The 13544-nt window shown below is 34.1% G+C and overlaps 2 protein-coding genes and 1 non-coding gene across 3 annotated transcripts; 1 reads left to right on the forward strand and 2 right to left on the reverse strand.

Moving 5' to 3' along the window:
* On the reverse strand, positions 223 to 295 carry TRNAR-ACG. The gene has a single exon. It is a non-coding gene; the product is annotated as a tRNA-Arg (tRNA).
* On the reverse strand, positions 1091 to 4345 carry LOC109235760 (mitochondrial fission 1 protein A-like). The gene is made up of 5 exons (XM_019402000.1): positions 4073 to 4345; positions 2237 to 2375; positions 1868 to 1989; positions 1519 to 1582; positions 1091 to 1428 (listed from the first exon to the last, which is right to left on the reverse strand). The coding sequence occupies exons 1-5, from the start codon at positions 4163 to 4165 to the stop codon at positions 1343 to 1345; spliced, it is 504 nt and encodes a 167-aa protein (XP_019257545.1). The 5' UTR covers positions 4166 to 4345; the 3' UTR covers positions 1091 to 1342.
* Positions 6770 to 13080, forward strand: LOC109235761. The gene is made up of 8 exons (XM_019402001.1): positions 6770 to 7071; positions 8432 to 8545; positions 8642 to 9289; positions 10268 to 10347; positions 11241 to 11711; positions 11785 to 11868; positions 11962 to 12058; positions 12797 to 13080. The coding sequence occupies exons 1-7, from the start codon at positions 7065 to 7067 to the stop codon at positions 12055 to 12057; spliced, it is 1500 nt and encodes a 499-aa protein (XP_019257546.1). The 5' UTR covers positions 6770 to 7064; the 3' UTR covers position 12058; positions 12797 to 13080.

Consider the following 13544-nt stretch of genomic DNA (forward strand, 5'->3'; position numbering starts at 1 on the left):
AATACTAGTATATTCTAGTTATTTTGTAGATGCATAGATGAAATTGACCGATTTTAATTTATTTCTAAAATTTCTTATCACTGTATTTTTTTTTATAATCACCTTTGTATTATTATTGATCAAGCTCATAACTTCCTCTTTTTCTATGCTTACATAAACAATTTCTTTTTTCTGAATATTTAAAACTTGGCAAAAATTTAAAATTGAAAAAGACAATAATTACGACTCTGCTGGGGATCGAACCCAGAATCTCTGGTTTCGTAGACCAGCGCCTTATCCATTGGGCCACAGAGTCAGCTTGTTGCATTTCTATTAAATAACAAATTATTATTTTTCTCCCGCCCTTCTTCTTCTTTTACGACGAGGAATTAGAACACAGTATATAAATATTTTCCCATCAGTTCTTAATATTTATTAGAATACAGGTTGGTGGCAGAGGCGGATCCGGGATTTTAAGTTTATGGGTTCTTGTCGCAATCTCAAAATAATATACAATAATAACTAGGTTCACAAATAGATATTTAATAATTTTTTCTAACAAAAATACAGGGTCTACGCAAAAGTAATCGGGTTCCCAAGAACCATATATTATACTCTAGCTCCGCCCCTGGTTGGTGGTATGTTACAATAACGGAGAATCGAAAGCAAGGATTTTAAGTTGCGGGTGCTCATCTGCCAATAACCTAGAACTGTTAGGGGTCATTTGCTTGGGGAATAAGTTATCCCATGATGAATTATCCCGAGATTAGTTATCATACCCTCCCGATAAAAAAACACTACAATCCCAGGATGTGTTATACCACGATTTTATCCCAACCAAACATGAGATAAACTCATCTTAAATTTAATCCCAAAATTAATTATCCCTTATCCTTCGTACCAAATAAGCCCTTACTAATCCCAAAGGATGCTCGGTCAATTTATTAGTATGTTAATACTTGTTTCCTATGTAAGAATACAATGCTTGGGTTAAACACAATGAGTGCCCAGCGATGTGAAATATTATATTATATACTGTAATAAATGACAAATTCTTTTCGTCAATCTGGTGTAAAATGATTAACTGGATAATAAGTTTATCAATATAAGATGATAGACAACCAAAAGAGACTTCATATGCTAAACGAGTCTGAATATCTATGCTTTTTGATGACAAATTTATAAACTACATATAAATTAGAAAAATGAAATCCCTTCTTGCTTCAGTTGTACATGTTATTGTTTCTATCATTCAAAGAAAAGTTTCAAAATTTTACGCACACAAATTGGAATTCATGTGCTTCAAATAAGGACCAAATGGAAAGGGGCGAGTTCATTATGCACAATAGTGGTTTATGGCAAGTCAATTCTTGCGGGCTAAAGCAGCAGCAATTCCACCGACCAAAACTCCAACAGCAGTAGCAGCAATGCCAATGCCAATAACTCCATCTGTTTTAGACACAGCAAAATGCAGAGTAATATTCATCAACTGAAACGATACACGATAACAAGTGACAATTTCAGAATTCCAATTGTTACCTTTGGTAATTTTTTCTTCAATTGTTTTCTTGAGTGTCAAGGCTTGCCTCCAATCCGGTGCAATCTGTAGATTCGCAAAACCACTAATTAGGATGCAGGCTTAAAACAGATTCGAGAGAAATGAAAAACTGCCATCCCACAAATAAAATAACTTGTGTAGGTGTGAGACCTAGTCGGTTGAAATAACAGAGCTTCAGAGTTGCATGGATGCAGTTCGAGTATGCAATTTCACTAAAGAGGGGCTGAAGAAAACTTTAATTTTCAGAAATAATGCAAACTTCACAGCCCGGAGATAAAGACCTCAGCATTAATGTTAAGGGTGAAGTAAAGGTAAGAACAAAGATCAAACCTCCAAAGAACGATCAACAAGCTGCCTGCTCCTCGGATAGTCCCCGCTTCTATAGTACCCAACAGCCAGAAGATAAAGCTTTTCTCTCATTTGCAGGGGACTGCTACTGCCACCCAAAGAAGCTGCAAATGATAATATATAAGTCAGAGAATATGGTTCTCTCCCTCGCCTAATGCAAAAGCAAAAGGAGAAGGTAAAAGGGAGTAAACGGAAAAAAGAAATATGAACTAGGGAAATGGAGAAGCTCAAAGTCCAGTGCAAGGAAATGTCGGGGTGAGGGAATGAATGATGCAGCATGAATAGCTGCGTCAAAAGTCCAGCTAAAAGAAAAGGAAGGAAGAACGAAATGAATAGCTCTACTATACTGACCTTCAAGCATTGCTATACCACGCTGTACATCTTCAGGCCTTTTTGAGTGAACAAGAGCCCAAGACAAACGCATAATGCATTCACTTTTAAGCTCATCAGATGAACCTTTTTCTGCCTCTGCCACTTCGCGTTCACAACCCTGTATATCAAAGGAACTGCCAGTTAAACCAGACCGTTTACTAATATGGTTGGGTTTCAAACGTGCATAAAAAGGAACTGAAATAAAAAATAACTATCATAATAAAACCATTAAAGTCATGTACCATAATGTGCTTTCTATATAACGGAGCCAAGATAATTGGCTGAATATTTTGTTAAACCTCAACTTTAATTGACTATATCAGTGTTAAAAGACCATTAATAAGTATTCGACCTTTAAATGCCATTTATAAGTAGTACTACTTCTATCCAACAACCGAACTTCAATTGGGGATCTCAATCAGTATATGTTTCCAATCAATTTTAGCATCAAAGTTTCTAAGATATAACTAGAACTGCGATAAAATGAAGTGAGTCCTATGTGAAACACTTTTGCTCACGTCTCTATTTAGCAAAAAATAACCAAATCACCTAAGTTAATGTTGACTTCAAAGATACCCAATGAAAAAGTATCTAAATAAACTGCATGCTCTCCTTCTCCAAATAAAATAAAATACATGAGAAATTACTTACTGTTATTGGAATGAAGTGGACTAAAAGATTATAAATTAAAAGTAGAACTGAATATAGATGATTGATATATCCGACCCCAACTAGGTTAGGGTTGAGACATGGTTGATTGATTGAGGTGGCAATGAGGGTTGATATCCTTTCGCCACTTAAATTTTAGTTTCAAAGTTACCACTCTGGAAATTAGAAAACTGAATTAGGATCTTCAAACTGTTCTACATGTTTTAACTCTTGGTCTTGGGATCTTTCATAAAGAAAATTCTTTGTTTCCTACCATAAATAGAAAACACATCAAGCATTGAACAACGTGACTCATAAACTTCACTTCTAAATAAGAACAATCAATCAATTAATTACGCTGCCAAACTAATTGGTATACACTATATAAATACCCCATATCAATGCTGCTCTATTCAGTCATCTCTAATAAGAACAAGTACTCAAAAACCAGCATATAACAACATACCACATAATTTCATTTCTAGATAAGAGCAATAACCAGAAAAACTGCACTTTAATCCAAACTAGTTAGAGTCAACTCTATGATTTCTCCAGGGGAGGATCCAGCGTAGCGGTGCCGGTTCCATTGAACCCAATACTTTTGACGTAGATCATAAATTTATAAGTAAGAATTATCTAAAATAGAAATAAATAGTAGATATGGACCCATAACTTTAACAATATAATTGGTTCAATACTAAAAAATTTAGAGGTTGAACCCATAAAATCTGAATCCGCCTCTGGATTTGTCCGTATAAATTCTCTCTATTCAGACGTTTTTACACAAGAACAAACAAAAGTATTTCAAATGTATTATTTCACATCATACAACTATCAGATTAAGAAAAAAAACAAATTTCACCATTTAATCCTTATTTAATAAGTACGTTTCATCCGATTTTCATCCCTAAGCTCGACACTTGGCATTGGCTAAGCTTGTCTATACGGAAAACAATACCAGGTAACAACGACCAGTAGATTTTAAACTCAATTACACTCCACGAGTTCCTAAATCATATAAAGTACTTCAAAGCGTAAGGTAAGCTCAATTTCAGCTTAAGGAAGGATCAAATGCACAAATAATCAATAATCCACCACAGAAAAGCGGTCAAATCTGTCAATAAAATCAAATAAATTTGAAAATAAGAAAATCGACATGAGACTTACAGCGACTATATCAGAATCGCACCACGGAATTTGATCTCCGCCGGTAAAGAAATCGCCGATCGATTCGAAGAATTTTCCGATCTTTGCATCCATTTTTCTGTCTAGTTGTACGTCGTGCTATTGATTTTGTACGAAAGGTGAGGGGGACGTTAGCTAAATATGGAAGTTTCAGTGACCAGAAATGCAGCTTCCTCGTTAAGTTTCTTTGCTTGCAAACTAGTAAGAGAGAGGAAAACGTATGTGAATTTTCCTTTCTATTGTTTGATGATGATATTTTTAGAAAATTGATGTGTAGTATTTTCCATTTTGTAGTCACATAAAAAACTGTATTAGCAAAAAAAAACATAATTAGCTAAGATTTATTTTACATTACAAGTTTAAAGAATTTTTTTTTCTGTCTTAAATTGTCAGATAAATTGAGATGGAGGGAGTAAGACTTTTGAAATATGTAAATTAAAAGATGTCATAAATTTTATTTTGGATATAAATTATTTTTTAAGGATAAAGTAAGAAGTTTATAATATGCTTACTTTTAAACAAAAAAATATTATTTTTTAATTGATTGAATAGAAGTATATCATAATAAATAACCGATACGATTACTATATAAGAAGGGGGAAACGTACAAATCTCGTAAAAGAAATTACAATAACATACTCAATGTTCATAAGTGAGATTTGAGGAAGGTATTGTATATGTGGACTTTACTCCTATTTTATAAAGGCAGAATGGCTGTTTCCTATAGAACTTGAATTTATTAATTGAATTTATTATGCATATTCTTTGAATTGCATTTTGTACAAGAGCTACTCTAGAAGAAGTTGGGGTCAGTTTGTATGCATATTTCATGTGGATAAATTTATGAATTTTTACCTCCTGTAGCAAAGGCTGATATCTTATTTATTTTAAATAAATATTCTTTTAAAAAATTATATTCCATAGCTACCTTTTGATTTTTATAGTCAAATATCTATTTATGGTGGTCTCCTACCCTTAAGCCATAAAATACGCTTTGTATTATTTTTCTCTCTCATTCTTTCAGATTTTTCTCCACCCCTCTCTCTCTCAACGCCAGTCTTTCTCCGTGAATACAACCTCAATTTCCTCTTCGTTATCATCATCGTCATCATCGTCAGTTTCACGATCATTCGGCGACTCATCACTAAACTGTAAAAATTTGAAGCTAACTTTGAAATCTCTGAAACAGCTTTGTTCGAAGAGAACAAAGAGAGTCCTGATTTAAAGCTATCTCCAATTTCAACTAAGTCGTTTTTAATTTCGCTCAATTTTTCAGAAGACGGAACTTGCTCCGACGACTGAGTTGGAAATGGCGGAGCGAGAAAAGAAGCGACGGCGTGGACGTGGTGGGAGAAATTTTGGGAAATTGCTGAAAAATCTTCTTTTATTCTAGAGATTTGAAATCTGCTATCGACGAGACGACATTAGGGTTATTCTTGAACAAAGACGACGGAGTTTGGGGCTGAGCAACTTGAATAGTCTATTACCTTTTTTTTTTCATTGTATTTCAATGTATCTCGTTGTATTCTATGTATTTCATTGTATTCATTATCTTGTTTTCATTGTATTTCAATGTATATCGTTGTATTCCATGTATTTCATTGTGTTCATTGTCTCGCTATATTCCATGAATGTATTCATATGTTTCTTTTAATTTATATAATTTATGTATTCAGATGTATTTATGTATTCAGATTTATAATTGAGATTGTTTAGTTATATTAGGAGTCTATTTGTATTAATTGATTCACTTTTCGTTTAAAAACAGTTCAATAGACCACGATTTACGCTATTTACGTTATTGTATTCACAAATACATTTATTGTGAATACAGTCGAATACAATAACTGCCTAGTTGTATTCCCCTGTCTCACGCCGAGTTTTGCTACTGTATTCATGAAAACAGTAGCTTAAATACATCGAATACACTCTAGCAAAACTGAAAACATAGTTATAGGAAGTAATATAGTAAATGATAGGTACAACTAGCTAATGACCACTAAACAATAGTGGTTTGTGAAAATTTCTCATTTAGGAAATACATTTATTGTGAATACAGTCGAATACAATAATTGCCTAGCTGTACTCCCCTGTTTCACGCTGAGTTTTGCTACTGTATTCACGAATACAATAGCTTAAATACATCGAATACACTCTAGCAAAATTGAAAACATAACTACAGGAAGTAATATAGTAAATGATAGCTACAGTTAGCTAATGACCACTAAACTATAGTGGTTTGTGAAAATTTCTCATAAATTTATCTGATCAACCCAATTACCATTTGAATAGAAAGAAAATAAATTTCTAGACCTCTTATGTATTATTTTTTATTAATCTCTAGTAAAATGGTCACATAATTAAAATAATAGTTGCAACAGACTACAAAATGAAAAGATAAACCAAATTTCAAAATAATATTTGTAATAGACTACAAAAAGCCAACAGATTTTTATAGTGGTTGATAGGTCATTTTCACCAACTTGTCTTGAAACAAAACAAAAAGTTATTTTACTCAATTGGCTAAGGTTCCAGTCGGTAAATAGAATTGAGAAATAATTTTATATTAATGAACTTAGTTAATGACACAATCAAATTAACATTTTGAGCCACTTGTGTTATTTAAAACACAAATAGAATAGGAATTTTTTTTACTTAATCTCACTTTTTGATATGTCTTCATTTTATAAGACCTGAATAAGACTACTAGGAAATTTCTTCAATTCTTATTTTCTTCATTTTTTTTTACTTCTGAAAATGTCTTTGTTAAGTATTAATATGTCAAATTAGAATTATACATATAAAATTTATTTTCTCTCTGTACATTTGTGTATGTACGTAGCAATTTTTGTTCTCTGTACAGATGCACACAAGCACACTTTAATCTCGCATTCTCCGCCAATTGGGGTTCGAATTTTGAGTTAATTGACAAAAGGGGTTTCAGGAAAACCCCCAGAGAAATTGGCCAGAGATCATGGAAGGTATCGAAATTTTTCCAATTTTCCTTTTTATTACTTATCAAAATCAATTTCATTGTGTTTAATTTGATTTCCGTGCCTTTGTATATGACGGACTTGATTTCAATTTTGTTTCATTTTTCCTTATAGGTGTATTACCCAGTATAGTCAATGTGGTGAAGTGAACTATTATTTATATATATTTAACTTAAATTTTCACTTCTCTTTTTATTTGGTAGAATATTGACATGAGATTGAGCTAAAATGGAGAATTGAGGATTCATATAGCAGACCCCAACTTGTTTGGGACTGAGGCGTAGTTAGAGTTCTAGTAGTCAATGTAGTGAACTGTTATTTATATATATTTAACTTATTTTTTCACTGTTCTTTTTATTTGGTATAGTACTGACATGAGATTGAGCTAAAATGGAGAAGTGAGGATTCATATAGCCGACCCAACTTGTTTGGGATTGAGGCGTAGTTAGAGTTGTAGTAGTCAATGTAGTGAACTGTTATTTATATATATTTAACTTATTTTTTCACTTTTCTTTTTCTTTGGTATAGTACTGATATGAGATTGAGCTAAAATGGAGAAGTGAGGATTCACATAGCTAACCGCAACTTGTTTGGGACTGAGTTGTAGTTGTAGTTGTTGTAGACGTAGTCAATGTCGTGAACTGTTATTTATATATATCTAACTTATTTTTTTGCTTTTATTTTTATTTGGTATGATACTGACATGAGATTGAGCTTAAATGGAGAAGTGATGATTCATATAGCAGACTGAAACTTGTTTGGGGCAGATGCGTTTTGTTGTTGTTGTAGTGAAGGTAGTGAACTGTCTTAAACAACATGGTGGGAGTTTCAGCAGTTACATTATAATTTCCTTTCTCGTTGTGGAAATGCTGTAAGCTCTATGTTAATCTGCCCTTGTGAAGAACAAGTGTGACTAGAATTTAGTCATTGAAATCCCTTGTCTAAAAGAAAGAAAAAGCATAACAAAAAGAGAGAGCAGTAGACTAGGTTGATTTGAGATGAGACGTGGAGGAGCAAGTAATCAGCTCTTCTCCTGCCTTCTACATGGTTCCTCTTTATAACACCCTTGGTTACTGCAGCACTTTTATGTATTCTTCTGAGTTCTGAGGTATATGGTGTATCCTTCCATTATTCCTGTGCCTGCAACTGAAAAATAATCCTTCACCACTTGTATATGGTGCGATGGCATCCCGTATTCGCCTATCTTGGAAAGGCTTTTTCCCTTTGGTTATATTTGATATATCAAATAATGCTTATGAAACTTTCTCAATTTGAAGTAGGACCTGTTGTTGTTGGAACAGCTTGGGTAATTGTTGGGTTCATTAACCTTTTCTTATCCATGCTTTAGATCCTGTTGTAATGCATTCTGAAGATGATAAAGGTCATACTGAAAAAAACAAGACAAGAATCAAGGTCATCAAGACACGTGCTCAGATTGAAGGCCTGGAGAAATTTTATAAGGGTAACAGATCTTACTAGTTTTTCGTGTTTTGCAATGAGTTTCTACAGCATATATGTTATTTCAAACTTAACAATGAGAGAGCTTGCGAAATTTCAGAACATAAATATCCTACAGAATCAATGAAATCAGAACTGGCACGGTCATTAGGATTAACAGAAAAGCAGGTTTCTGGGTGGTTTTGTCATAGGCGGTTGAAAGACAAGAGGCTATTAAGTCGGGAAACATATGCAAATGGAAGACAAGATCGTTCAAGTGGTGTCATTCAGGACCGTGGCAGCGGTTTTAGGCAGGATTCTTGTGGAAGTACTAAGCAAGGAGATGATAAAAATTTTGATCATCGGGAAGTTGAGAGTAGAAGATTAACTGCCCCAGAAGTCTCAGCTGCGGGTGTTACATATGAAGTTGTTACTCAGTATAGAGCAGAGTCTAATCTCATGGAGGATACACCTTCAGGAAGTAGCTCTTCCTTACGGGATGCATGTTTTTCACAAAATGTGGAATCATTTGATATGGCAACATCAAGATACCTATCGTCTAATGTTCCTACTGATCTTAAGAGTGTGAAACCAAGAACTGGCCCATCCGGGTACTTAAAAGTGAAAGGCCAGGTAGAAAATGCTGCAATTACTGCTGTAAAGAGGCAATTGGGAAGTCTCTACCGACAGGATGGTCCACCACTTGGTGTTGAATTTGATCCACTTCCACCTGGTGCTTTTGAATCATCAGTGCAAAATCTTGTTGATGGTGAGATAAAAATTGCTGCTTCTTGTCTTTTTCACAGTTGACTTTTTTTCTGATCCAAGTATTTTCATCCATTCAACTCATTGTGTACATGCCTTTCTCTCCTTAAAGCATGCTAATTCTGTTCCTATTTAGTTTAGCTGTTGATTTTTCGATTTTGTTATGCTTCTCTACAACTAAAATAACTTCTATCATCTAATTGTGCTGTGAAAATTTCTGTGCAATTTAAAGAACAAGATATTGTTATATTTAGAATAATAATCTTTTTTAAGTAAAAAAATAATTATGGCAATATTGTGTTTATTTTATTAGAAAAGCTAATATGATCCAAATTGCGAACAAAACCAGCTCATATATGACAATATTATTAAATTTGCATTAAAACCTAGGCTGATTCAGAGCTGTAATTACGAATAGAGTGAATTAGGGTATCTGCAAGTTGTGAAGTCCTTTTTCATGTTCTCTTGATACTAAGGGTTTTATTTTTGTGCTAGTCCTTTTAATGGGCATTTATACATGCTTCTCTATCCAGAATTACTAGTTTCTTTGCTCTTGAACTTACAATTGAGTTGGCAGAACAAAACTCGGAACCTTGTAAACTCTGAAATTTGGTTCATCTTCTTTCTTTCGAGAGGAATAAAATTACAATCTTATGAATACTGTATGAGCCCATTATCATAACTATGTGATGTTTGAAATTTCCATATGCATGTCTGTAGTGTATACTCTTCTTGTATTCAGATCATTTTTTGTTTAGATGCAAAAAAGAGTTTGACGGCTCTTTATTGCTGAATGAGTGAAGTTCCTATTGCCATGTTCAATACCACTTCTACTCTGGATTTTACTCCATGTTCAAGTTTATATGCTTGAGTATGCATTCACTTTCTTGTTTTTTTGCATCTGATTGTGGATTCGGAAAGTATAACTTTGTGTCTGGTACAAAGAGTTGCTGACTTTTACTTTCCTATTAATGTTTGTCAGAACCTGAATATGCTGGAGAACCTGTTCCAGCGCTTACACCAGATTTCTCTAAAGTGTACAAGCAATCGAATTCATGCATAGTAAGTGGATCTTGTGCAAATTAATCTTAGTGATTTTGTAAACCTTGATCTTATATTCACAGCCATGAACTAACTGCATGTGTATAGGAATGCTTAATTTTTGGGTCAAGTTGATAACTAATTGAATTTAGACTATGCATTTTATAAGTTTTTACTCCGTGGCAACAGATGCTATATACTTCATTTAGTTGATCTTTCAAATGAATGAGGCAAAGAAGTACGGACTACCAAATATAGAACTGTGGAATAGCAACACTATACAAAAGAATGCAGTAGCATATGCTTTGAGTGCTTAATGTACTTTGAACTAATGTGTGATAGCGGCAGTGTAAGCATATTTTGCTTGTGATTTCGTTACCTTGGATGGTGCACCTTTATAGATTAGACTGCGCATTCCATTACTGATATGGTGACATAAATGTTTTTCTTTTGTTTACTATCTTTGCTAACTCATTAATTGCAGTCTATTTTGCTGGCTTGCATATTTGGTGTATTTTGAGTATCTTTGGTATCTGGTATTGACCTAAGGTTTCTTAATTTACCTGAAAAAGTTAGTCTCTTGAGGATTAGTGATCTCTATTTTCCTTTTTTCTGTTGGGTGATTCTTTTTCAACTTCTTTTTCATTTCTATATTTTGCATTTGACCATGGATAGAACCTTAAAAAAAAAAATCATGGACCATGGAGGGAGACTTGTTTTAGCTGGACCTGACATTTCTCGGGGATCAAACATTTTTCATTTTTCTACTGGCCCAAATGCAAATGGATTGATATATGATTGTGCTTAATTTGGTGTCTTCTCTCCTACCATATCTTGATCTTACTATCAAAACTGAAGTACTCAAGTCAATCTGTAGAATTATACCTTCTTTGCTTTTGCATTGGTTTCGATAGGGACATGGATCCATTTCCAAGACAAACTCTCATGTGCCTGATTTGGAAGGTGCAAGTTTCAAAAAATCACTCAAGTCTGCTCATCCCGAATATTACTTCAACGAAAAGCCTGGTCAGAATTCCTCTATTCATGATGGTGATTGTTACTATCTTGGGCGGGACTCGTCAATAGACATGCACAAAGGTTCCAGAAGAGAAGTGGCGGTTGATGGCAGATGCAACTATAAGTATATGGCTAAACATGATGGTGCAGAAATTAGAACTAGTACTAGCTCTAGCAGTGGTTTTCGAAGTCCCCGCACTGGAAAAGTCAATGGAGAGCAGGTGAAGCCTAGGTTCACTAGCTGCAATGAAATGAACCTTAAGATTATGGAGGAGGAAGATCTTGAACGCAAGCCTTCAAATTTTGTCCTGAAGGGAAGTAAGCATCGTTATTGTCCAGTGAGAGTGCTCTCCAGTAAAGTTGAAAAGGTATAAACTATTTTTGTTGCTTCTTTTTTATCCAGCAATATCCTGATAAGTTTTCCTTGAGAATGATATATAGGATTACATCCATGTGGACAGACCACCAGTTGATGAAAACTATAATCTGGATCGCGTGAAGATACCCTGGGAGAATGAAATGAGGGTAAGCTTTTTAGCTCATGTTAGTATGTTACTGTTTGAGATTCCTTTAGATATGGCTATGGTTACTTGAACTCTTCAAACAAAAATTTTGAAGGCTGCCAAAAGAGCAAGGGATGAAGACCCTAACCATCAAGAATATCCGAGGAATGCATCAGGGACACAATGCCATCCCAGACAAATCATCAGATGAGGTTTGACCATGTTTAATATCTTGATTTCTACTCCATCAGTATGTGTTGTATGCAGTCATGAGCGTGCAACTTATCTGGACATATGTGGCTCCATTTTGAGATGTTTGACTGGATATCATTGTCGTGGAGAATCTTTTTAGTTCTTAGATGGCTTTTGTAACTGATTTTAAAGATAGATTTGTGATGTAAAGAACAGAAGAATATATGGCTGAAAATCGTGCCTCTCATAAGTGATAAGTCTCCATTACCTTCTCTTTCCCATTCATAGAAGATTGATTTACGACACTGCAGAACGATGTATGGTCCATCTTCTGGACATTGTGCATTGCATAGTGTTCGACATAAATGTTTCTAGCTTTATATGTTTTCCTGGTAGACATTATTGAGTGTATTAAGTTCTGATGTCCGATTATTAAGTGTTTCTATGTGTTATTACAAACAAAAGAATATAGAGGTTGTGGTTTCTCATATTAGGAAAGGGGGGGGGGGGGGTGTTTCTTGTATTTTGCTGTGTGATGGCAAAGGATGAACTTTTATACGGACATTGTAACTGTCCATAAGTAGTGGGATTAGTAACCTGAAAAAAGGGATGTTATCTGCAACAGCCGCAACGACACGTTAAAGCACATTACATAATTATAGTATTAAAATTTGTCAGTGTCGGTTTATATAAGTTAAATCCTTTAAGAATTTTCTTTACTGTTATGTTAACACTGACACTCCTAATGTTCGCTCTAGGTTTGCTGCAGAGATTCCATCTAGCTTTAATGAAGATGATAAAACAGAAGAAACCAGTTATTTGACGGTTGAGACATTTGCACTTGACTAGAGAAAAGTTAAAAGTCCAGTGCAGTGAACTTTTTTGGAATCCTGTGTGTTGATAGAACTTCCGTTGGATTTGTACAGATCACAACAACTTAATGTTCATCAGTATACCAGTACGTGGAATTGGAGAACATTTGTCTTTGTATAGTAAAAGTAATTTGTTGCAATTAAAGCAGCTGGATGCTGAATTTGAAGAATGGACCTACGAAATTTAGGGTCAATTGGAGTACGTCAAAAAATAATATAGAATCAGCATGTACTAATATACATGAAAAAGTGGATATAATCACAAATTCATGCTGCATGACTCTAAATTCCAAAAAATGAACCTGAAAGTCATGATGAAACGATGAATAATAATCACTAGGTAGTTTTATATAGACCTATGAAATTTCAGGCCAATTGGAGTCCATAAAAAAAGGTATACACAATTAGCATATACTAATACACTTGAAAAAATGGATATAATCACCAATTCATATTGTATGACCCCAAAACAAAAAAAATTAACTCGTAAGCCATGGCGAAGCGATAAGTATTGGTCACTAGGCTGTTTATTATGGACCTTTGAAATTTCAGGCTAATCAGAGTCCGTCCAAAAAGTTCTACAAAATCAACATGTAGTATACATAAAAAATTGGATTTAATCATGAAATCGTGT

Source organism: Nicotiana attenuata, chromosome 12 (genome assembly GCF_001879085.1).
Source record: "Nicotiana attenuata strain UT chromosome 12, NIATTr2, whole genome shotgun sequence".
Taxonomy (NCBI): domain Eukaryota; kingdom Viridiplantae; phylum Streptophyta; class Magnoliopsida; order Solanales; family Solanaceae; genus Nicotiana; species Nicotiana attenuata.